Genomic DNA, 25546 nt, shown 5'->3' with positions numbered 1-25546 from the left:
CCGGTCAAATAGCGCCGCCCCTCGACCACCGCGGGAAGACGTAGAACGTCTTTTCCCAGCGGCCGCACGTAAGACGTTGTCCGAAGTCGGGGATAGCCAAAGGCATTTCAGACTGCTGAAGCCAGAACCCTCGTAATGTATTTTGTGGAACAGAAACGTACGGGATGAGGAATTCCGTAAGGACACATATCAAAGTTGCAGTCCTTATTGCCAGTGCTGTTTGGCGTTTTAACAGTGTTTTTATATTGCCGAATAAGGTATGATTGCTTTTTTTTATGCAGGAATAAATATTTGAAAATTCAAGTCGGGAAAAAATGCGCCGTTTTTTCCGGAAGCGGGAATCGAACCCACAACCTCCGCATAACGCGTGCGGTGCTCTACTATTGAGCTAGTTCCGCGGCGACTCCCCTCTCGACTATACCGCGGGGTTTTGTATTTACGACTGCTCAGAGCCCGGTCAACTAGCGCCGCCCCTCGACCACCGCGGGAAGACGTAGAACGTCTTTTCCCAGCGGCCGCACGTAAGACGTGGTCGGAAGTCGGGGATAGCCAAAGGCATTTCAGACTGCAGAAGCCAGAACCCTCGTATGTATTTTGTAGAACAGAGACGTACGGGACGAGGGATTCCGTAAGGACACATATCAAAGTTGCAGTCCCTATTGCCAGTGCTGTTTGGCGTTTTAACAGTGTTTTTATACTGCCGAATGAGGTATGATTGCCTTTTTTTTATGCAGGAATAAATAATTGAAAATTCAAGTCGAGAAAAAATGCGCCGTTTTTTCCGGAAGCGGGAATCGAACCCACAACCTCCGCATAACGCGTGCGGTGCTCTACCATTGAGCTAGTTCCTCGGCGACTCCCCTCTCGACTATACCGCGGGGTTTTGTATTTACGACTGCTCAGAGCCCGGTCAACTAGCGCCGCCCCTCGACCACCGCAGGAAGACGTAGAACGTCTTTTCCAAGCGGCCGCACGTAAGACGTGGTCGGAAGTCAGGGATAGCCAAAGGCATTTCAGACTGCTGAAGCCAGAACCCTCGTAATGTATTTTGTAGAACAGCGACGTACGGGACGAGGGATTCCGTAAGGACACATATCAAAGTTGCAGTCCTTATTGCCAGTGCTGTTTGGTGTTTTAACAGTGTTTTTTATATTGCCGAATGAGGTATGATTGCCTTTTTTTTATGCAGGAATAAATATTTGAAAATTCAAGTCGGGAAAAAATGCGCCGTTTTTTCCGGAAGCGGGAATCGAACCCACAACCTCCGCATAACGCGTGCGGTGCTCTACCATTGAGCTAGTTCCGGGGCGACTCCCCTCTCGACTATACCGCGGGGTTTTGTATTTTCGACTGCTCAGAGCCCGGTCAACTAGCGCCGCCCCTCGACCACCGCGGGAAGACGTAGAACGTCTTTTTCCCAGCGGCCGCACGTAAGACGTTGTCGGAAGTCGGGGATAGCCAAAGGCATTTCGGACTGCTGAAGCCAGAATCCTCGTAATATATTTTGTAGAACAGAGACGTACGGGACGAGGGATTTAGGACACATATCAAAGTTGCAGTCCTTATTGCCAGTGCTGTTTGGCGTTTTAACAGTGTTTTTTATATTGCCGAATGAGGTATGACTGCCTTTTTTATGCAGGAATAAATAATTGAAAATTCAAGTCGAGAAAAAATGCGCCGTTTTTTCCGGAAGCGGGAATCGAACCCACAACCTCCGCATAACGCGTGCGGTGCTCTACCATTGAGCTAGTTCCGCGGTGACTCCCTTCTCGACTATACCGCGGGGTTTTGTATTTACGACTGCTCAGAGCCCGGTCAACTAGTGCCACCCCTCGACCACCGCGGGAAGACGTAGAACGTCTTTTCCCAGCGGCCGCACGTAAGACGTGGTCGGAAGTCGGGGATAGCCAAAGGCATTTCAGACTGCTGAAGCCAGAATCCTCGTAATGTATTTTGTAGAACAGAGACGTACGGGACGAGGGATTCCGTAAGGACACATATCAAAGTTGCAGTCCTTATTGCCAGTGCTGTTTGGCGTTTTTACAGTGTTTTTTATATTGCCGAATGAGTTATGATTGCCTTTTTTTATGCAGGAATAAATAATTGAAAATTCATGACGAAAAAACATGCGCCGTTTTTTCCGGAAGCGGGAATCGAACCCACAACCTCCGCATAACGCGGGCGGTGATCTACCATTGAGCTAGTTCCGCGGCGACTCCCCTCTCGACTACACCGCGGGGTTTTGTATTTACGACTGCTCAGAGCCCGGTCAAATAGCGCCGCCCCTCGACCACCGCGGGAAGACGTAGAACGTCTTTTCCCAGCGGCCGCACGTAAGACGTGGTCCGAAGTCGGGGATAGCCAAAGGCATTTCAGACTGCTGAAGCCAGAACCCTCGTAATGTATTTTGTAGAACAGAAACGTACGGGATGAGGAATTCCGTAAGGACACATATCAAAGTTGCAGTCCTTATTGCCAGTGCTGTTTGGCGTTTTAAAAGTGTTTTTTATATTGACGAATGAGGTATGATTGCCTTTTTTTATGCAGGAATAAATAATTGAAAATTCAAGTCGAGAAAAAATGCGCCGTTTTTTCCGGAAGCGGGAATCGAACCCACAACCTCCGCATAACGCGTGCGGTGCTCTACCATTGAGCTAGTTCCGCGGCGACTCCCCTCTCGACTATACCGCGGGGTTTTGTATTTACGACTGCTGAGAGCCCGGTCAACTGGCGCCGCCCCTCGACCACCACGGGAAGACGTAGAACGTCTTTTCCCAGCGGCCGCACGTAAGACGTGGTCGGAAGTCGGGGATAGCCAAAGGCATTTCAGACTGCTGAAGCCAGAATCCTCGTAATGTATTTTGTAGAACAGAGACGTACGGGACGAGGGATTTAGGACACATATCAAAGTTGCAGTCCTTATTGCCAGTGCTGTTTGGCGTTTTAACAGTGTTTTTTATATTGCCGAATGAGGTATGATTGCCTTTTTTTATGCAGGAATAAATAATTAAAAATTCAAGTCGAGAAAAAATGCGCCGTTTTTTCCGGAAGCGGGAATCGAACCCACAACCTCCGCATAACGCGTGCGGTGCTCTACCTTTGAGCTAGTTCCTCGGCGACTCCCCTCTCGACTATACCGCGGGGTTTTGTATTTACGACAGCTCAGAGCCCGGTCAACTAGCGCCGCCCCTCGACCACCGCGGGAAGACGTAGAACGTCTTTTCCCAGCGGCCGCACGTAAGACGTGGTCGGAAGTCAGGGATAGCCAAAGGCATTTCAGACTGCTGAAGCCAGAATCCTCGTAATGTATTTTGTAGAACAGAGACGTACGGGACGAGGGATTTAGGACACATATCAAAGTTGCAGTCGTTATTGCCAGTGCTGTTTGGCGCTTTAACAGTGTTTTTTATATTGCCGAATGAGGTATGATTGCCTTTTTTTATGCAGGAATAAATATTTGAAAATTCAAGTCGGGAAAAAATGCGCCGTTTTTTCCGGAAGCGGGAATCGAACCCACAACCTCCGCATAACGCGTGCGGTGCTCTACCATTGAGCTAGTTCCGCGGCGACTCCCCTCTCGACTATACCGCGGGGTTTTGTATTTTCGACTGCTCAGAGCCCGGTCAACTAGCGCCGCCCCTCGACCACCGCGGGAAGACGTAGAACGTCTTTTTCCTAGCGGCCGCACGTAAGACGTTGTCGGAAGTCGGGGATAGCCAAAGGCATTTCGGACTGCTGAAGCCAGAATCCTCGTAATGTATTTTGTAGAACAGAGACGTACGGGACGAGGGATTTAGGACACATATCAAAGTTGCAGTCCTTATTGCCAGTGCTGTTTGGCGTTTTAACAGTGTTTTTTATATTGCCGAATGAGGTATGATTGCCTTTTTTATGCAGGAATAAATAATTGAAAATTCAAGTCGAGAAAAAATGCGCCGTTTTTTCCGGAAGCGGGAATCGAACCCACAACCTCCGCATAACGCGTGCGGTGCTCTACCATTGAGCTAGTTCCGCGGTGACTCCCTTCTCGACTATACCGCGGGGTTTTGTATTTACGACTGCTCAGAGCCCGGTCAACTAGTGCCACCCCTCGACCACCGCGGGAAGACGTAGAACGTCTTTTCCCAGCGGCGCACGTAAGACGTGGTCGGAAGTCGGGGATAGCCAAAGGCATTTCAGACTGCTGAAGCCAGAATCCTCGTAATGTATTTTGTAGAACAGAGACGTACAGGACGAGGGATTCCGTAAGGACACATATCAAAGTTGCAGTCCTTATTGCCAGTGCTGTTTGGCGTTTTAACAGTGTTTTTTATATTGCCGAATGAGTTATGATTGCCTTTTTTTATGCAGGAATAAATAATTGAAAATTCAAGACGAAAAAACATGCGCCGTTTTTTCCGGAAGCGGGAATCGAACCCACAACCTCTGCATAACGCGGGCGGTGATCTACCATTGAGCTAGTTCCGCGGCGACTCCCCTCTCGACTACACCACGGGGTTTTGTATTTACGACTGCTCAGAGCCCGGTCAAATAGCGCCGCCCCTCGACCACCGCGGGAAGACGTAGAACGTCTTTTCCCAGCGGCCGCACGTAAGACGTTGTCCGAAGTCGGGGATAGCCAAAGGCATTTCAGACTGCTGAAGCCAGAACCCTCGTAATGTATTTTGTGGAACAGAAACGTACGGGATGAGGAATTCCGTAAGGACACATATCAAAGTTGCAGTCCTTATTGCCAGTGCTGTTTGGCGTTTTAACAGTGTTTTTATATTGCCGAATAAGGTATGATTGCTTTTTTTTTATGCAGGAATAAATATTTGAAAATTCAAGTCGGGAAAAAATGCGCCGTTTTTTCCGGAAGCGGGAATCGAACCCACAACCTCCGCATAACGCGTGCGGTGCTCTACTATTGAGCTAGTTCCGCGGCGACTCCCCTCTCGACTATACCGCGGGGTTTTGTATTTACGACTGCTCAGAGCCCGGTCAACTAGCGCCGCCCCTCGACCACCGCGGGAAGACGTAGAACGTCTTTTCCCAGCGGCCGCACGTAAGACGTGGTCGGAAGTCGGGGATAGCCAAAGGCATTTCAGACTGCAGAAGCCAGAACCCTCGTATGTATTTTGTAGAACAGAGACGTACGGGACGAGGGATTCCGTAAGGACACATATCAAAGTTGCAGTCCCTATTGCCAGTGCTGTTTGGCGTTTTAACAGTGTTTTTATACTGCCGAATGAGGTATGATTGCCTTTTTTTTATGCAGGAATAAATAATTGAAAATTCAAGTCGAGAAAAAATGCGCCGTTTTTTCCGGAAGCGGGAATCGAACCCACAACCTCCGCATAACGCGTGCGGTGCTCTACCATTGAGCTAGTTCCTCGGCGACTCCCCTCTCGACTATACCGCGGGGTTTTGTATTTACGACTGCTCAGAGCCCGGTCAACTAGCGCCGCCCCTCGACCACCGCAGGAAGACGTAGAACGTCTTTTCCAAGCGGCCGCACGTAAGACGTGGTCGGAAGTCAGGGATAGCCAAAGGCATTTCAGACTGCTGAAGCCAGAACCCTCGTAATGTATTTTGTAGAACAGCGACGTACGGGACGAGGGATTCCGTAAGGACACATATCAAAGTTGCAGTCCTTATTGCCAGTGCTGTTTGGTGTTTTAACAGTGTTTTTTATATTGCCGAATGAGGTATGATTGCCTTTTTTTATGCAGGAATAAATATTTGAAAATTCAAGTCGGGAAAAAATGCGCCGTTTTTTCCGGAAGCGGGAATCGAACCCACAACCTCCGCATAACGCGTGCGGTGCTCTACCATTGAGCTAGTTCCGGGGCGACTCCCCTCTCGACTATACCGCGGGGTTTTGTATTTTCGACTGCTCAGAGCCCGGTCAACTAGCGCCGCCCCTCGACCACCGCGGGAAGACGTAGAACGTCTTTTTCCCAGCGGCCGCACGTAAGACGTTGTCGGAAGTCGGGGATAGCCAAAGGCATTTCGGACTGCTGAAGCCAGAATCCTCGTAATGTATTTTGTAGAACAGAGACGTACGGGACGAGGGATTTAGGACACATATCAAAGTTGCAGTCCTTATTGCCAGTGCTGTTTGGCGTTTTAACAGTGTTTTTTATATTGCCGAATGAGGTATGATTGCCTTTTTTATGCAGGAATAAATAATTGAAAATTCAAGTCGAGAAAAAATGCGCCGTTTTTTCCGGAAGCGGGAATCGAACCCACAACCTCCGCATAACGCGTGCGGTGCTCTACCATTGAGCTAGTTCCGCGGTGACTCCCTTCTCGACTATACCGCGGGGTTTTGTATTTACGACTGCTCAGAGCCCGGTCAACTAGTGCCACCCCTCGACCACCGCGGGAAGACGTAGAACGTCTTTTCCCAGCGGCCGCACGTAAGACGTGGTCGGAAGTCGGGGATAGCCAAAGGCATTTCAGACTGCTGAAGCCAGAATCCTCGTAATGTATTTTGTAGAACAGAGACGTACAGGACGAGGGATTCCGTAAGGACACATATCAAAGTTGCAGTCCTTATTGCCAGTGCTGTTTGGCGTTTTAACAGTGTTTTTTATATTGCCGAATGAGTTATGATTGCCTTTTTTTATGCAGGAATAAATAATTGAAAATTCAAGACGAAAAAACATGCGCCGTTTTTTCCGGAAGCGGGAATCGAACCCACAACCTCTGCATAACGCGGGCGGTGATCTACCATTGAGCTAGTTCCGCGGCGACTCCCCTCTCGACTACACCACGGGGTTTTGTATTTACGACTGCTCAGAGCCCGGTCAAATAGCGCCGCCCCTCGACCACCGCGGGAAGACGTAGAACGTCTTTTCCCAGCGGCCGCACGTAAGACGTTGTCCGAAGTCGGGGATAGCCAAAGGCATTTCAGACTGCTGAAGCCAGAACCCTCGTAATGTATTTTGTGGAACAGAAACGTACGGGATGAGGAATTCCGTAAGGACACATATCAAAGTTGCAGTCCTTATTGCCAGTGCTGTTTGGCGTTTTAACAGTGTTTTTATATTGCCGAATAAGGTATGATTGCTTTTTTTTTATGCAGGAATAAATATTTGAAAATTCAAGTCGGGAAAAAATGCGCCGTTTTTTCCGGAAGCGGGAATCGAACCCACAACCTCCGCATAACGCGTGCGGTGCTCTACTATTGAGCTAGTTCCGCGGCGACTCCCCTCTCGACTATACCGCGGGGTTTTGTATTTACGACTGCTCAGAGCCCGGTCAACTAGCGCCGCCCCTCGACCACCGCGGGAAGACGTAGAACGTCTTTTCCCAGCGGCCGCACGTAAGACGTGGTCGGAAGTCGGGGATAGCCAAAGGCATTTCAGACTGCAGAAGCCAGAACCCTCGTATGTATTTTGTAGAACAGAGACGTACGGGACGAGGGATTCCGTAAGGACACATATCAAAGTTGCAGTCCCTATTGCCAGTGCTGTTTGGCGTTTTAACAGTGTTTTTATACTGCCGAATGAGGTATGATTGCCTTTTTTTTATGCAGGAATAAATAATTGAAAATTCAAGTCGAGAAAAAATGCGCCGTTTTTTCCGGAAGCGGGAATCGAACCCACAACCTCCGCATAACGCGTGCGGTGCTCTACCATTGAGCTAGTTCCTCGGCGACTCCCCTCTCGATTATACCGCGGGGTTTTGTATTTACGACTGCTCAGAGCCCGGTCAACTAGCGCCGCCCCTCGACCACCGCAGGAAGACGTAGAACGTCTTTTCCAAGCGGCCGCACGTAAGACGTGGTCGGAAGTCAGGGATAGCCAAAGGCATTTCAGACTGCTGAAGCCAGAACCCTCGTAATGTATTTTGTAGAACAGCGACGTACGGGACGAGGGATTCCGTAAGGACACATATCAAAGTTGCAGTCCTTATTGCCAGTGCTGTTTGGTGTTTTAACAGTGTTTTTTATATTGCCGAATGAGGTATGATTGCCTTTTTTTATGCAGGAATAAATATTTGAAAATTCAAGTCGGGAAAAAATGCGCCGTTTTTTCCGGAAGCGGGAATCGAACCCACAACCTCCGCATAACGCGTGCGGTGCTCTACCATTGAGCTAGTTCCGGGGCGACTCCCCTCTCGACTATACCGCGGGGTTTTGTATTTTCGACTGCTCAGAGCCCGGTCAACTAGCGCCGCCCCTCGACCACCGCGGGAAGACGTAGAACGTCTTTTTCCCAGCGGCCGCACGTAAGACGTTGTCGGAAGTCGGGGATAGCCAAAGGCATTTCGGACTGCTGAAGCCAGAATCCTCGTAATGTATTTTGTAGAACAGAGACGTACGGGACGAGGGATTTAGGACACATATCAAAGTTGCAGTCCTTATTGCCAGTGCTGTTTGGCGTTTTAACAGTGTTTTTTATATTGCCGAATGAGGTATGACTGCCTTTTTTATGCAGGAATAAATAATTGAAAATTCAAGTCGAGAAAAAATGCGCCGTTTTTTCCGGAAGCGGGAATCGAACCCACAACCTCCGCATAACGCGTGCGGTGCTCTACCATTGAGCTAGTTCCGCGGTGACTCCCTTCTCGACTATACCGCGGGGTTTTGTATTTACGACTGCTCAGAGCCCGGTCAACTAGTGCCACCCCTCGACCACCGCGGGAAGACGTAGAACGTCTTTTCCCAGCGGCCGCACGTAAGACGTGGTCGGAAGTCGGGGATAGCCAAAGGCATTTCAGACTGCTGAAGCCAGAATCCTCGTAATGTATTTTGTAGAACAGAGACGTACGGGACGAGGGATTCCGTAAGGACACATATCAAAGTTGCAGTCCTTATTGCCAGTGCTGTTTGGCGTTTTTACAGTGTTTTTTATATTGCCGAATGAGTTATGATTGCCTTTTTTTATGCAGGAATAAATAATTGAAAATTCATGACGAAAAAACATGCGCCGTTTTTTCCGGAAGCGGGAATCGAACCCACAACCTCCGCATAACGCGGGCGGTGATCTACCATTGAGCTAGTTCCGCGGCGACTCCCCTCTCGACTACACCGCGGGGTTTTGTATTTACGACTGCTCAGAGCCCGGTCAAATAGCGCCGCCCCTCGACCACCGCGGGAAGACGTAGAACGTCTTTTCCCTGCGGCCGCACGTAAGACGTGGTCCGAAGTCGGGGATAGCCAAAGGCATTTCAGACTGCTGAAGCCAGAACCCTCGTAATGTATTTTGTAGAACAGAAACGTACGGGATGAGGAATTCCGTAAGGACACATATCAAAGTTGCAGTCCTTATTGCCAGTGCTGTTTGGCGTTTTAACAGTGTTTTTATATTGCCGAATAAGGTATGATTGCTTTTTTTTTATGCAGGAATAAATATTTGAAAATTCAAGTCGGGAAAAAATGCGCCGTTTTTTCCGGAAGCGGGAATCGAACCCACAACCTCCGCATAACGCGTGCGGTGCTCTACCATTGAGCTAGTTCCGCGGCGACTCCCCTCTCGACTATACCGCGGGGTTTTGTATTTACGACTGCTCAGAGCCCGGTCAACTAGCGCCGCCCCTCGACCACCGCGGGAAGACGTAGAACGTCTTTTCCCAGCGGCCGCACGTAAGACGTGGTCGGAAGTCGGGGATAGCCAAAGGCATTTCAGACTGCAGAAGCCAGAACCCTCGTATGTATTTTGTAGAACAGAGACGTACGGGACGAGGGATTCCGTAAGGACACATATCAAAGTTGCAGTCCCTATTGCCAGTGCTGTTTGGCGTTTTAACAGTGTTTTTATACTGCCGAATGAGGTATGATTGCCTTTTTTTTATGCAGGAATAAATAATTGAAAATTCAAGTCGAGAAAAAATGCGCCGTTTTTTCCGGAAGCGGGAATCGAACCCACAACCTCCGCATAACGCGTGCGGTGCTCTACCATTGAGCTAGTTCCTCGGCGACTCCCCTCTCGACTATACCGCGGGGTTTTGTATTTACGACTGCTCAGAGCCCGGTCAACTAGCGCCGCCCCTCGACCACCGCAGGAAGACGTAGAACGTCTTTTCCCAGCGGCCGCACGTAAGACGTGGTCGGAAGTCAAGGATAGCCAAAGGCATTTCAGACTGCTGAAGCCAGAACCCTCGTAATGTATTTTGTAGAACAGCGACGTACGGGACGAGGGATTCCGTAAGGACACATATCAAAGTTGCAGTCCTTATTGCCAGTGCTGTTTGGTGTTTTAACAGTGTTTTTTATATTGCCGAATGAGGTATGATTGCCTTTTTTTATGCAGGGATAAATAATTGAAAATTCAAGTCGAGAAAAAATGCGTCATTTTTTCCGGAAGCGAGAATCGAACCCACAACCTCCGCATAACGCGGGCGGTGCTCTACCATTGAGCTAGTTCCTCGGCGACTCCCCTCTCGACTATACCGCGGGGTTTTGTATTTACGACTGCTCAGAGCCCGGTCAACTAGCGCCACCCCTCGACCACCGCGGGAAGACATAGAACGTCTTTTCCCAGCGGCCGCACGTAAGACGTGGTCCAAAGTCGGGGATAGCCAAAGGCATTTCAGACTGCTGAAGCCAGAACCCTCGTAATGTATTTTGTAGAACAGAAACGTACGGGACGAGGAATTCCGTAAGGACACATATCAAAGTTGCTGTCCTTATTGCCAGTGCTGTTTGGCGTTTTAACAGTGTTTTTTATATTGCCGAATAAGGTATGATTGCCTTTTTTTTATGCAGGAATAAATATTTGGAAATTCAAGTCGGGAAAAAATGCGCCGTTTTTTCCGGAAGCGGGAATGGAACCCACAACCTCCGCATAACGCGTGCGGTGCTCTACCATTGAGCTAGTTCCGCGGCGACTCCCCTCTCGACTATACCGCGGGGTTTTGTATTTTCGACTGCTCAGAGCCCGGTCAACTAGCGCCGCCCCTCGACCACCGCGGGAAGACGTAGAACGTCTTTTCCCAGCGGCCGCACGTAAGACGTTGTCGGAAGTCGGGGATAGCCAAAGGCATTTCAGACTGCTGAAGCCAGAATCCTCGTAATGTATTTTGTAGAACAGAGACGTACGGGACGAGGGATTTAGGACACATATCAAAGTTGCAGTCCTTATTGCCAGTGCTGTTTGGCGTTTTAACAGTGTTTTTTATATTGCCGAATGAGGTATGATTGCCTTTTTTTTATGCAGGAATAAATAATTGAAAATTCAAGTCGAAAAAAAATGCGCCGTTTTTTCCGGAAGCGGGAATCGAACCCACAACCTCCGCATAACGCGTGCGGTGCTCTACCATTGAGCTAGTTCCGCGGCGACTCCCCTCTCGACTATACCGCGGGGTTTTGTATTTACGACTGCTGAGAGCCCGGTCAACTGGCGCCGCCCCTCGACCACCACGGGAAGACGTAGAACGTCTTTTCCCAGCGGCCGCACGTAAGACGTTGTCGGAAGTCGGGGATAGCCAAAGGCATTTCAGACTGCTGAAGCCAGAATCCTCGTAATGTATTTTGTAGAACAGAGACGTACGGGACGAGGGATTTAGGACACATATCAAAGTTGCAGTCCTTATTGCCAGTGCTGTTTGGCGTTTTAACAGTGTTTTTTATATTGCCGAATGAGGTATGATTGCCTTTTTTTTATGCAGGAATAAATAATTGAAAATTCAAGTCGAGAAAAAATGCGCCGTTTTTTCCGGAAGCGGGAATCGAACCCACAACCTCCGCATAACGCGTGCGGTGCTCTACCATTGAGCTAGTTCCGCGGCGACTCCCCTCTCGACTATACCGCGGGGTTTTGTATTTACGACTGCTCAGAGCCCGGTGAACTGGCGCCGCCCCTCGACCACCACGGGAAGACGTAGAACGTCTTTTCCCAGCGGCCGCACGTAAGACGTGGTCGGAAGTCAGGGATAGCCAAAGGCATTTCAGACTGCTGAAGCCAGAATCCTCGTAATGTATTTTGTAGAACAGAGACGTACGGGACGAGGGATTTAGGACACATATCAAAGTTGCAGTCCTTATTGCCAGTGCTGTTTGGCGTTTTAACAGTGTTTTTTATATTGCCGAATAAGGTATGATTGCCTTTTTTTATGCAGGAATAAATAATTGAAAATTCAAGTCGAGAAAAAATGCGCGTTTTTTTTCCGGAAGCGGGAATCGAACCCACAACCTCCGCATAACGCGTGCGGTGCTCTACCATTGAGCTAGTTCCGCGGCGACTCCCCTCTCGACTATACCGCGGGGTTTTGTATTTACGACTGATCAGAGCCCGGTCAACTAGCGCCGCCCCTCGACCACCGCGGGAAGACGTTGAACGTCTTTTCCCAGCGGCCGCACGTAAGAAGTGGTCGGAAGTCGGGGATAGCCAAAGGCATTTCAGACTGCAGAAGCCAGAACCCTCGTATGTATTTTGTAGAACAGAGCCGTACGGGACGAGGGATTCCGTAACGACACATATCAAAGTTGCAGTCCCTATTGCCAGTGCTGTTTTGCGTTTTAACAGTGTTTTTTATATTGCCGAATGAGGTATGATTGCCTTTTTTTATGCAGGAATAAAATATTTAAAACTCAAGTCGAGAAAAAATGCGCCGTTTTTTCCGGAAGCGGGAATCGAACCCACAACCTCCGCATAACGCGTGCGGTGCTCTACCATAGAGGTAGTTCCGCGGCGACCCCCTCTCGACTATACCGCGGGGTTTTGTATTTACGACTGCTCAGAGCCCGGTCAACTAGCGCCGCCCCTCGACCAGCGCGGGAAGACGTAGAACGTCTTTTCCCAGCGGCCGCACGTAAGACGTGGTCGGAAGTCGGGGATAGCCAAAGGCATTTCAGACTGCTGAAGCCAGAACCCTCGTAATGTGTTTTGTAGAACAGAGACGTACGGGACGAGGGATTCCGTAAGGACACATATCAAAGTTGCAGTCCTTATTGCCAGTGCTGTTTGGCGTTTTAACAGTGTTTTTTATATTGCCGAATGAGGTATGATTGCCTTTTTTTTATGCAGGAATAAATAATTGAAAATTCAAGTCGAGAAAAAATGCGCCGTTTTTTCCGGAAGCGGGAATCGAACCCACCACCTCCGCATAACGCGTGCGGTGCTCTACAATTGAGCTAGTTCCGCGGCGACTCCCCTCTCGACTATACCGCGGGGTTTTGTATTTACGACTGCTCAGAGCCCGGTCAACTAGCGCCGCCCCTCGACCACCGCGGGAAGACGTAGAACGTCTTTTCCCAGCGGCCGCACGTAAGACGTGGTCGGAAGTCAGGGATAGCCAAAGGCATTTCAGACTGCTGAAGCCAGAACCCTCGTAATGTATTTTGTAGAACAGAGACGTACGGGACGAGGGATTCCGTAAGGACACATAACAAAGTTGCAGTCCTTATTGCCGGTGCTGTTTGGTGTTTTAACAGTGTTTTTTATATTGCCGAATGAGGTATGATTGCCTTTTTTTTATGCAGGAATAAATAATTGAAAATTCAAGTCGAGAAAAAATGCGTCGTTTTTTCCGGAAGCGGGAATCGAACCCACAACCTCCGCATAACGCGGGCGGTGCTCTACCATTGAGCTAGTTCCGCGGCGACTCCCCTCTCGACTATACCGCGGGGTTTTGTATTTACGACTGCTCAGAGCCCGGTCAACTAGCGCCGCCCCTCGACCACCGCGGGAAGACGTAGAACGTCTTTTCCCAGCGGCCGCACGTAAGACGTGGTCCAAAGTCGGGGATAGCCAAAGGCATTTCAGACTGCTGAAGCCAGAGCCCTCGTAATGTATTTTGTAGAACAGAAATGTACGGGACGAGGAATTCCGTAAGGACACATATCAAAGTTGCTGTCCTTATTGCCAGTGCTGTTTGGCGTTTTAACAGTGTTTTTTATATTGCCGAATAAGGTATGATTGCCTTTTTTTTATGCAGGAATAAATATTTAAAAATTCAAGTCGGGAAAAAATGCGCCGTTTTTTCCGGAAGCGGGAATCGAACCCACAACCTCCGCATAACGCGTGCGGTGCTCTACCATTGAGCTAGTTCCGCGGCGACTCCCCTCTCGACTACACCGCGGGGTTTTGTATTTACGACTGCTCAGAGCCCGGTCAACTAGCGCCGCCCCTCGACCACCGCGGGAAGACGTAGAACGTCTTTTCCCAGCGGCCGCACGTAAGACGTGGTCCAAAGTCGGGGATAGCCAAAGGCATTTCAGACTGCTGAAGCCAGAGCCCTCGTAATGTATTTTGTAGAACAGAAATGTACGGGACGAGGAATTCCGTAAGGACACATATCAAAGTTGCTGTCCTTATTGCCAGTGCTGTTTGGCGTTTTAACAGTGTTTTTTATATTGCCGAATAAGGTATGATTGCCTTTTTTTTATGCAGGAATAAATATTTAAAAATTCAAGTCGGGAAAAAATGCGCCGTTTTTTCCGGAAGCGGGAATCGAACCCACAACCTCCGCATAACGCGTGCGGTGCTCTACCATTGAGCTAGTTCCTCGGCGACTCCCCTCTCGACTACACCGCGGGGTTTTGTATTTACGACTGCTCAGAGCCCGGTCAACTGGCGCCGCCCCTCGACCACCACGGGAAGACGTAGAACGCCTTTTCCCAGCGGCCGCACGTAAGACGTTGTCGGAAGTCGGGGATAGCCAAAGGCATTTCAGACTGCTGAAGCCAGAATCCTCGTAATGTATTCTGTAGAACAGGGACGTGCGGGACGAGGGATTTAGGACACATATCAAAGTTGCAGTCCTTATTGCCAGTGCTGTTTGGCGTTTTAACAGTGTTTTTTATATTGCCGAATGAGGTATGATTGCCTTTTTTTTATGCAGGAATAAATAATTGAAAATTCAAGTCGAGAAAAAATGCGCCGTTTTTTCCGGAAGCGGGAATCGAACCCACAACCTCCGCATAACGCGTGCGGTGCTCTACCATTGAGCTAGTTCCGCGGCGACTCCCCTCTCGACTATACCGCGGGGTTTTGTATTTACGACTGCTCAGAGCCCGGTCAACTGGCGCCGCCCCTCGACCACCACGGGAAGACGTAGAACGTCTTTTCCCAGCGGCCGCACGTAAGACGTGGTCGGTAGTCGGGGATAGCCAAAGGCATTTCAGACTGCTGAAGCCAGAACCCTCGTAATGTATTTTGTAGAACAGAAACGTACGGGACGAGGAATTCCGTAAGGACACATATCAAAGTTGCTGTCCTTATTGCCAGTGCTGTTTGGCGTTTTAACAGTGTTTTTTATATTGCCGAATAAGGTATGATTGCCTTTTTTTTATGCAGGAATAAATATTTGAAAATTCAAGTCGGGAAAAAATGCGCTGTTTTTTACGGAAGCGGGAATCGAACCCACAACCTCCGCATAACGCGTGCGGTGCTCTACCATTGAGCTAGTTCCGCGGCGACTCCCCTCTCGACTATACCGCGGGGTTTTGTATTTTCGACTGCTCAGAGCCCGGTCAACTAGCGCCGCCCCTCGACCACCGCGGGAAGACGTAGGACGTATTTTCCCAGCGGCTGCACGTAAGACGTTGTCGGAAGTCGGGGATAGCCAAAGGCATTTCAGACTGCTGAAGCCAGAATCCTCGTAATGTATTTTGTAGAACAGAGACGTACGGGACGAGGGATTTAGGACACATATTAAAGTTGCAGTCCTTATTGCCAGTGCTGTTTGGCGTTTTAACAGTGTTTTTTATATTGCCGAATGAGGTATGATTGCCTTTTTTTTATGCAGGAATAAATAATGGAAAATTTAAGTAGAGAAAAAATGCGCCGTTTTTTCCGGAAGCGGGAATCGAACCCACAACCTCCGCATAACGCGTGCGGTGCTCTACCATTGAGCTAGTTCCGTGGCGACTCCCCTCTCGACTATACCGCGGGGTTTTGTATTTACGACTGCTCAGAGCCCGGTCAACTGGCGCCGCCCCTCGACCACCACGGGAAGACGTAGAACGTCTTTTCCCAGCGGCCGCACGTAAGACGTTGTCGGAAGTCGGCGATAGCCAAAGGCACTTCAGACTGCTGAAGCCAGAATCCTCGTAATGTATTTTGTAGAACAGAGACGTACGGGACGAGGGATTTAGGACACATATCAAAGTTGCAGTCCTTATTGCCAGTGCTGTTTGGCGTTTTAACAGTGTTTTTTATATTGCCGAATAAGGTATGATTGCCTTTTTTTATGCAGGAATAAATAATTGAAATTTCAAGTCGAGAAAAAATGCGCCGTTTTTTCCGGAAGCGGGAATCGAACCCACAACTTCCGCATAACGCGTGCGGTGCTCTACCATTGAGCTAGTTCCACGGCGACTCCCCTCTCGACTATACCGCGGGGTTTTGTATTTACGACTGCTCAGAGCCCGGTCAACTGGTGCCGCCCCTCGACCACCACGGGAAGACGTAGAACGTCTTTTCCCAGCGGCCGCACGTAAGACGTGGTCGGAAGTCGGGGATAGCCAAAGGCATTTCAGACTGCTGAAGCCAGAATCCTCGTAATGTATTTTGTAGAACAGAGACGTACGGGACGAGGGATTCCGTAAGGAAACATATCAAAGTTGCAGTCCTTATTGCCAGTGCTGTTTGGCGTTTTAACAGTGTTTTTTATATTGCCGAATGGGGTATGATTGCCTTTTTTTAATGCAGGAATAAATAATTGAAAATTCAAGTCGAGAAAAAATGCGCGGTTTTTTCCGGAAGCGGGAATCGAACCCACAACCTCCGCATAACGCGTGCGGTGCTCTACCATAGCGCTAGTTCCGCGGCGACTCCCCTCTCGACTATACCGCGGGGTTTTGTATTTACGACTGCTCAGAGCCCGGTCAACTAGCGCCGCCCCTCGACCACCGCGGGAAGACGTAGAACGTCTTTTCCCAGCGGCCGCACGTAAGACGTGGTCGGAAGTCGGGGATAGCCAAAGGCATTTCAGACTGCAGAAGCCAGAACCCTCGTATGTATTTTGTAGAACAGAGCCGTACGGGACGAGGGATTCCGTAACGACACATATCAAAGTTGCAGTCCCTATTGCCAGTGCTGTGTTGCGTTTTAACAGTGTTTTTTATATTGCCGAATGAGGTATGATTGCCTTTTTTTATGCAGAAATAAATAATTTAAAACTCAAGTCGAGAAAAAATGCGGCGTTTTTTCCGGAAGCGGGAATCGAACCCACAACCTCCGCATAACGCGTGCGGTGCTCTACCATTGAGCTAGTTCCGCGGCGACCCCCTCTCGACTATACCGCGGGGTTTTGTATTTACGACTGCTCAGAGCCCTTTCAACTAGCGCCGCCCCTCGACCAGCGCGGGAAGACGTAGAACGTCTTTTCCCAGCGGCCGCACGTAAGACGTGGTCGGAAGTCGGGGATAGCCAAAGGCATTTCAGACTGCTGAAGCCAGAACCCTCGTAATGTATTTTGTAGAACAGAGACGTACGGGACGAGGGATTCCGTAAGGACACATATCAAAGTTGCAGTCCTTATTGCCAGTGCTGTTTGGCGTTTTAACAGTGTTTTTTATATTGCCGAATGAGGTATGATTGCCTTTTTTTTATGCAGGAATAAATAATTGAAAATTCAAGTCGAGAAAAAATGCGCCGTTTTTTCCGGAAGCGGGAATCGAACCCACCACCTCCGCATAACGCGTGCGGAGCTCTACCGTTGAGCTAGTTCCGCGGCGACTCCCCTCTCGACTATACCGCGGGGTTTTGTATTTACGACTGCTCAGAGCCCGGTCAACTAGCGCCGCCCCTCGACCACCGCGGGAAGACGTAGAACGTCTTTTCCCAGCGGCCACACGTAAGACGTGGTCGGAAGTCGGGGATAGCCAAAGGCATTTCAGACTGCTGAAGCCAGATCCCTCGTAATGTATTTTGTAGAACAGAGACGTACGGGACGAGGGATTCCGTAAGTACACATATCAAAGTTGCAGTCCTCATTGCCAGTGCTGTTTGGTGTTTTAACAGTGTTTTTTATATTGCCGAATGAGGTATGATTGCCTTTTTTTTATGCAGGAATAAATAATTGAAAATTCAAGTCGAGAAAAAATGCGTCGTTTTTTCCGGAAGCGGGAATCGAACCCACAACCTCCGCATAACGCGGGCGGTGCTCTACCATTGAGCTAGTTCCGCGGCGACTCCCCTCTCGACTATACCGCGGGGTTTTGTATTTACGACTGCTCAGAGCCCGGTCAACTAGCGCCGCCCCTCGACCACCGCGGGAAGACGTAGAACGTCTTTTCCCAGCGGCCGCACGTAAGACGTGGTCCAAAGTCGGGGATAGCCAAAGGCATTTCAGACTGCTGAAGCCAGAGCCCTCGTAATGTATTTTGTAGAACAGAAATGTACGGGACGAGGAATTCCGTAAGGACACATATCAAAGTTGCTGTCCTTATTGCCAGTGCTGTTTGGCGTTTTAACAGTGTTTTTTATATTGCCGAATAAGGTATGATTGCCTTTTTTTTATGCAGGAATAAATATTTGAAAATTCAAGTCGGGAAAAAATGCGCCGTTTTTTCCGGAAGCGGGAATCAAACCCACAACCTCCGCATAACGCGTGCGGTGCTCTACCATTGAGCTAGTTCATCGGCGACTCCCCTCTCGACTATACCGCGGGGTTTTGTATTTTCGACTGCTCAGAGCCCGGTCAACTAGCGCCGCCCCTCGACCACCGCGGGAAGACGTAGAACGTCTTTTCCCAGCGGCCGCACGTAAGACGTGGTCGGAAGTCGGGGATAGCCAAAGGCATTTCAGACTGCAGAAGCCAGAACCGTCGTATGTATTTTGTAGAACAGAGCCGTACGGGACGAGGGATTCCGTAAGGACACATATCAAAGTTGCAGTCCCTATTGCCAGTGCTGTTTTGCGTTTTAACAGTGTTTTTTATATTGCCGAATGAGGTATGATTGCCTTTTTTTATGCAGGAATAAATAATTTAAAACTCAAGTCGAGAAAAAATGCGCCGTTTTTTCCGGAAGCGGGAATCGAACCCACAACCTCCGCATAACGCGTGCGGTGCTCTACCATTGAGCTATTTCCGCGGCGACACCCTCTCGACTATACCGCGGGGTTTTGTATTTACGACTGCTCAGAGCCCGGTCAACTAGCGCCGCCCCTCGACCAGCGCGGGAAGACATAGAACGTCTTTTCCCAGCGGCCGCACGTAAGACGTGGTCGGAAGTCGGGGATAGCCAAAGGCATTTCAGAGTGCTGAAGCCAGAACCCTCGTAATGTATTTTGTAGAACAGAGACGTACGGGACGAGGGATTCTGTAAGGACACATATCAAAGTTGCAGTCCTTATTGCCAGTGCTGTTTGGCGTTTTAACAGTGTTTTTATATTGCCGAATGAGGTATGATTGCCTTTTTTTATGCAGGAATAAATAATTGAAAATTAAAGTCGAGAAAAAATGCGCCGTTTTTTCCGGAAGTGGGAATCGAACCCACCACCTCCGCATAACGCGTGCGGTGCTCTACCATTGAGCTAGTTCCGCGGCGACTCCCCTCTCGACTAAACCGCGGGGTTTTGTATTTGCGACTGCTCAGAGCCCGGTCAACTAGCGCCGCCCCTCGACCACCGCGGGAAGACGTAGAACGTCTTTTCCCAGCGGCCGCACGTAAGACGTGATCGGAAGTCGGGGATAGCCAAAGGCATTTCAGACTGCTGAAGCCAGAATCCTCGTAATGTATTTTGTAGAACAGAGACGTACGGGACGAGGGATTCCGTAAGGACACATATCAAAGTTGCAGTCCTTATTGCCAGTGCTGTTTGGCGTTTTAACAGTGTTTTTTATATTGCCGAATGAGGTATGATTGCCTTTTTTTTATGCAGGAATAAATAATTGAAAATTCAAGTCGAGAAAAAATGCGCCGTTTTTTCCGGAAGCGGGAATCGAACCCACAACCTCCGCATAACGCGTGCGGTGCTCTACCATTGAGCTAGTTCCGCGGCGACTGCCCTCTCGACTATACCGCGGGGTTTTGTATTTACGACTGCTCAGAGCCCGGTCAACTAGCGCCGCCCCTCGACCACCGCAGGAAGACGTAGAACGTCTTTTCCCAGCGGCCGCACGTAAGACGTGGTCGGAAGTCGGGGATAGCCAAAGGCATTTCAGACTGCTGAAGCCAGAACCCTCGTGATGTATTTTGTAGATGGCCTTGAATGCAGAGCATTCCAATGCCAACGAAAGTCTTTACAATTTAGCCTCATGAGGCGAACAGACTACGGGGAAGAAGAAGAGACATTGCAAAATTCCACTTCTATTTCTGTCCCAATAGGCGAAGTGATCGTGCCTCCCCAATGCCCCAACGTAAGGCAAAGCTTCGTGCTGGCAGCGTGAGCAAAGGGTTGGTGTTGGAGCGGAACGGCGGCCCTTAAACACGACGACCTTGTCGGTGTCATTCTTTACCTTACGTACAGTGACACGCAGCAACGACCTCAGAAGCATCTGTTATTATCAAAAACCGCTTATGCACGCTATGGGCATTCCCTGCAGCGACCTGACAAGACAGTTTTTATGCTGTCCAAGCACACACTCATCGGGGCGTAACTCAGGACACAGGCCCGTTGCACCCTGCTCTGTCGCAGGAGGTAGTGCATCAACCCTTCCGACGTGGTTCCCAACCAACTCTTGGTAACGACAGCAACGAACACTAAAGCTACGATGCTGTGTCTCGGACATCGGATCGGTGAGATCGCTGATTGCGACTCGTCCCTCTCCTACTTTATCGGCCTCCTCACACGGTTTTCCTCTCTCCTTCAGAACCTCCTCGGGAGCTTTTATTTTTTTAATGCGAAGGCATTTCTTAGTCGAGCCATGTCAGGCGCCGTGCGGTGTCCACGCGCCCGCAGGTGTTATCTCTCCGCTCTCACCCCCTCACCCATAGCAACAGCTGAGAGCGAGCGCACTCCTCTTCTCCCCTAGCAACCGGAGCAGGTGGTGCGGGCGGATCAGCGTTGAGTGAGTGGAGAGGAGAAGCGCGCTCGGGCGTGTGAGGGCGCTCGCATCGCGGGAGCTCGCCGGAGCTCCCGCGTGTGTGGGAGAGTGTAGGTGAGGGTAGGGGCGGTGCTTCGGTGCTTCCCTTCTCGACGCTCACCCCACTCTCTCGTTCGCTCGGTCGCAAGTATATATAAATGGAATGTCTCACCGTCTCCTCATTAATTATAAATTCCGCGCACTCTCGCGCAAAAGAAATGCATTCCCATTTACTCACCATTCCCTTCGTGGAGGTGGGCTGAATTTTTGTTTCGCAGTGTCCAAGAGTGCGCTTTGTTGTTCTCCATACCTCCTAGTATACACTCTCACATTCAAGGGTAATTAACGAACACAATATCTTCCTATGTTTTGTACCCTCTTCAAATGTTCTGGCTCCTTTTCTTCACTATTACCTTGGGCTTGGTCTTGTGTATGCGTCATCCCGTCAAAGGTTTTCTGTACTCCTTGTCTCCCCCCCCTCTTCTATCCGCACAACCTAAGTCTCTTGAACGGGGACTCAATTTTTAACTCACACCTCAATCTCGCCTGCGAATCAACTAAGTCTCTTGAATGGGGACTCAATTGTTAACTCACACCTCAACCTCGCCTGCGAATTGTGAAAGTGATTTAGGAAGCAGCTCGCCCCAAGGCTTTACTGTACAACGCCTCCCTCCATTTCCTGTCCACACGCTGAATGTGGGCGAGCGGGATCGGCCTGTTCTAGCTCAGTTTCTATGGCTAAGGCTATTTGCCCCACTTTCGCTGTAGCAACAGGGCTACACTTAAACTCTCTGATTCTACCAGACACCCTGGAGTCAACGCTTCTCATGACCACGTTCGTATCCACGCGTTCGGCCTTGGTGAAAATGCTAGCCGCGTATGGGAAGGCGCGGCTCCTTACTTTGGCATCCCAAAATTCCACTTCCAAACATTTGCCGGCCCCATTCATCTTGACGGTTGCTATGCAACTGGCTCGGTCTATTCCCGAATGTTTCTTCCAACCGGTGTCCGAACCTGAGGGGCTTTGTCGTTTGGCTCCAGCTCCAACTCAAACCTTCGCAACCACTCTTCAGATTCCAGCTACAGTTTTTGCATGTGCTCCTTCGATTTCCGCACTTCTCTTCCACTCCTCCGGTTGAAGCTTCAGTTCTTGAAATTCTAGTTCGATTCGTCTAGGAATGATCGCCTCTAATTCCGCTTGGGCAATCCTTTCTGCCGTCGTACCTGCTCGAGGTGGCACCTCATGTGTCTGACAATTTCCGTCTCGTTCCGCCGTGTTCGCAGCATGATCCGCGTTGCTACCATGCACTCTAAGACTCAGCCTACACCGATACAACGAGGCGAAACAAATCCTACTTACCGACACCTCCAGTGCTCGACTACCCTACCGTGGACTCCGTGCGCTGGCTTGGTTCAACCACTCCACTCTGCGATAAGCTCGGCTGGTGCCGATGAAGTAGGGCTTGCGTAAATTTGCTGCCCTTGGCTGTGGCCTGGTGATTTTTTATGCCAAATCCTGCCGACTGCGCAAGTAAATATTGTAGATGTTCGTTTCCTCTATATTCGTTAGCGAACAGATACCCAACCGCTCCGGCTACGGTTGATTTGGCAGGAGGGTCGCAGGGCTACGGTGTTGAAGTTGTCGGAGATAGTCACCGGATTGATGAACTCGAGGCGTTTGTATTTGGTGGAAGGAAACGAAGAGTTTATATAAAACTATTTACATTACAGTAACCGCACACATGACTAACAAAAGGAAAAGCTTCAAACTTCACTAAGATGCTGTAGCTCAAATTTTGCAAAAGTCACTCGAGCTTCTCAACTCCTTCTAACTGTCCTATGCTCGGAGCGTACACAAATCGCTCGAGAAATGACTGCCCGAACTCAGTTCCTGCGCCAGACCCATCTTTTTGCCCGGTACACAGCTGTACCCTAAACTTCCGACGCGATACTAAAGGATACCTATCGCTTAGGGAGCTCAGAAATCCCCACCTAGCTTTAGCAGTCGAGTCTCCTGGTCTCGACGGGAACTGCATAGCTGAGGGCTCAGACAAAACGCTTTCTAACTCCTTGTTCAGCCTTATAACACCTCGGTATTACTCCCTCACGGGAACGTCCCTCTGGCTTCCGTACACGCGTAAGGGAGTGCCGACATTCACGTAGACCACTGTCACTGTACCTTCTGAGGAATTTTTATTAAGGCGCCGCCACCTTCGTTGCAAAAGTCGGCGCGTGGGCGAGCAAGCGGCGGGCGGCGTATACACATGTCTCCGAAGCTGGGGGGTGAATAGCGACGGCTACGCCGTTGCGACGATGGCGCTTAACAATTGGACCTCGCGGACAAGCCGTCGCGCTGCGTGGTCAGACAACGATCACAACCCTCCTCCCTCTGGGAACTTGGTGGGGCCGTCTGCATTATTACAGGGGATTATCCAAGCGGCATTCCTCCGTCCAGACAAGCCGCCTCCCGAACACGCGACTACACCTTGATCTTTCACTTCTCTTTCAGTGCTCTTACCGTAGCTCTTTCTCACATATAACAACTGAATGGTGTTCAGCATGCAGTGTGGATTCGCAGTAACTGGCAGGTCAGCGATTTTGTCCTGTTTGAGCAGGTTCTCACTTTAATTTTTTTCTCGTTACCTCAACGAGGAGGTAACGGATGCGAGCTTCTTGGAGTCATAATGTTTGTCTACCATGTTCCTTTACTTTCGAGGATGACAAACATTGACTGTTTGTTGATTGGTTTAGACTAATTGGTAGAATTTATTACAAGAAATGTTGTTTGTCTTCATTCGCATGGCACAATGTGCATGACGCGGGAGCGAACAGTCAAAGCTGTCAGAAATTGAAAGCTTGACCAACCTGCAGGATCCCAAACACTGAACAGCATTACAGACACATGAAACTCGTCTTGTATCTTGAAAAGAAAAGAACGAAAAAAAGAAAATGAATAAAATAACCATCTATACAGTGTGTATGCAGAAACCTAAATCGGTGCTACAGGTACTTCGGCATTATACAAACTGCACATGCTATCATATATTATAAAAACTGTAACAGAGTCAAAGACAGGTTTTTACAGTGTAGAAAACAAGAGAGAAATGAATAAAAGAAAATACAATTATTGCAAAGACGGTGCTCGGTGCATGGGGTTTCAGTAATGCTGTAAGGGTCCTTTTTCATGGGTGATAGATGCTTTTGGTGGGGGGATTTACAATGAAGCCATAAAACAACGAAAATATTCGGTGGCGAGGCCAGTGCCCACGACCGACTCCAACATGAGAACGTGACATTGCAGCGCACTCTAACTGTACATTGATGCAAGGACGCTATGCTGGGGATCTAGGCTGTCTTCGCACAGGAATAACCTTCACCGCCTAGAGAAAAACTGAAACAAGGAAGAGAAATCATGATAGGGCAGGGTTAGGGTTATCTGCTTTCCTTCAAATCGACCCGCTTCCACTATATATATATATGCATGTATAAATATATATATATATATATATATATATATATATATATATATATATATATATAAATATATATATATATTTATATATATATTGAGAGTACCTTGAGGTACATGTGCAGGAGGCCGTTTATTAGGAAGCGTTGCAACTGTCGTGGACCCAGCACCAGCCTCCGATGACGATGATCTACCCAAGAGGGGAATTGGTCGAACGGTGATGAGAATGATTATGAGGGGAAGAAGATGAAGCACAGGAGGTTACCCACAATGCACGACCCGGTCACTGTAAGTAGGACGCGATGCTCATAACAGTCTCACAAATTCCCCCTCCGTGTGAAGGCGGCCTCCTGGCCGCGGTACATCAAGAGGAGCGACGCATGAAAGGCTTCAGTCGTGAGACGTGCACTATTTCTGTGCCATGGTAGCGACGATCCCGAGGAGCACTGCACGGAGTGACGTGGTAGTTCACGGGCGAAGTTTCTTCTAAGATGGTGTACGGGCCTGTGAAGGGGTGAAGAAATTTTTCGCAGAGCCCAGGTTTCCGTGTGGGCGTCCACAGTAGCACCTCGTCACCAGGACGGAAGAGGACGGTGCGGTGACTGGCGTCGTAGCGGTCCTTGCGATCGCGTTGGCTGGCTGCCGTGTTGAGACTAGCAAGCCGACGGCAGTAGTTGAGGCGGGAGATGAACTCGTGTAACGGGCTGGAGCTATACACAGAAGCACTTAAGACACTGGCGTCCAGCATGAATGAGGGATCGCGGCCGTAGACGAGCAAGAAGAGAGAGTAACCGGTAGTCTTTTGTACTGCAGTGTTGTATGCAAAAGTAACGAATGGTAGAATGGCATCCCAGTTGGTGTGATCAGGCCGAATGTACCGAATCTGAAAGAGTTCGGTGGAAACGTTCAGTGAGACCGTTTTTCGGCGGATGGTAAGCGGAAGTGGTCTTATGAACTGTGTTTGCAGCACGGAGAACTTCTTCAACAGTGCTGGAGATAAATGTCTTGCCGCCATCGCTCAAAAGAACACGGGGCGCGCCATGGCGCAACACAATGGCACGCAAGAAGAAGTCTGCTACCTCGGCTGCACAGCCAAAGCGAATGGGCGCTGTTTCGGCGTAACGAGTTAAATTGTCTACGGCTGTTACAATCCACTGAAAGCCGGCAGCCGTG

The 25546-nt window shown here is 49.4% G+C and overlaps 1 protein-coding gene across 1 annotated transcript; it reads right to left on the bottom strand.

The window, feature by feature from the left end:
- Positions 1-24737: 24737 nt before the first annotated feature.
- On the bottom strand, positions 24738-25388 carry LOC144143418 (uncharacterized). The gene has a single exon (XM_077675175.1). The coding sequence runs from the start codon at positions 25386-25388 to the stop codon at positions 24738-24740; it is 651 nt and encodes a 216-aa protein (XP_077531301.1).
- Between the last annotated feature and the right edge of the window lie 158 nt (positions 25389-25546).

Source organism: Haemaphysalis longicornis, unplaced genomic scaffold (genome assembly GCF_048455015.1).
Source record: "Haemaphysalis longicornis isolate Haplotype H1 unplaced genomic scaffold, Haemaphysalis longicornis Haplotype H1 scaffold_6, whole genome shotgun sequence".
NCBI classification, from domain to species: domain Eukaryota; kingdom Metazoa; phylum Arthropoda; class Arachnida; order Ixodida; family Ixodidae; genus Haemaphysalis; species Haemaphysalis longicornis.
This window is presented reverse-complemented; position numbering and strand designations above follow the sequence as displayed.

Coding starts and splice junctions, on each gene's coding strand:
- LOC144143418 (XM_077675175.1), bottom strand. CDS start 25,388: ATGGCGGCAAGACATTTATCTCCAGCACTGTTGAAGAAGTTCTCCGTG.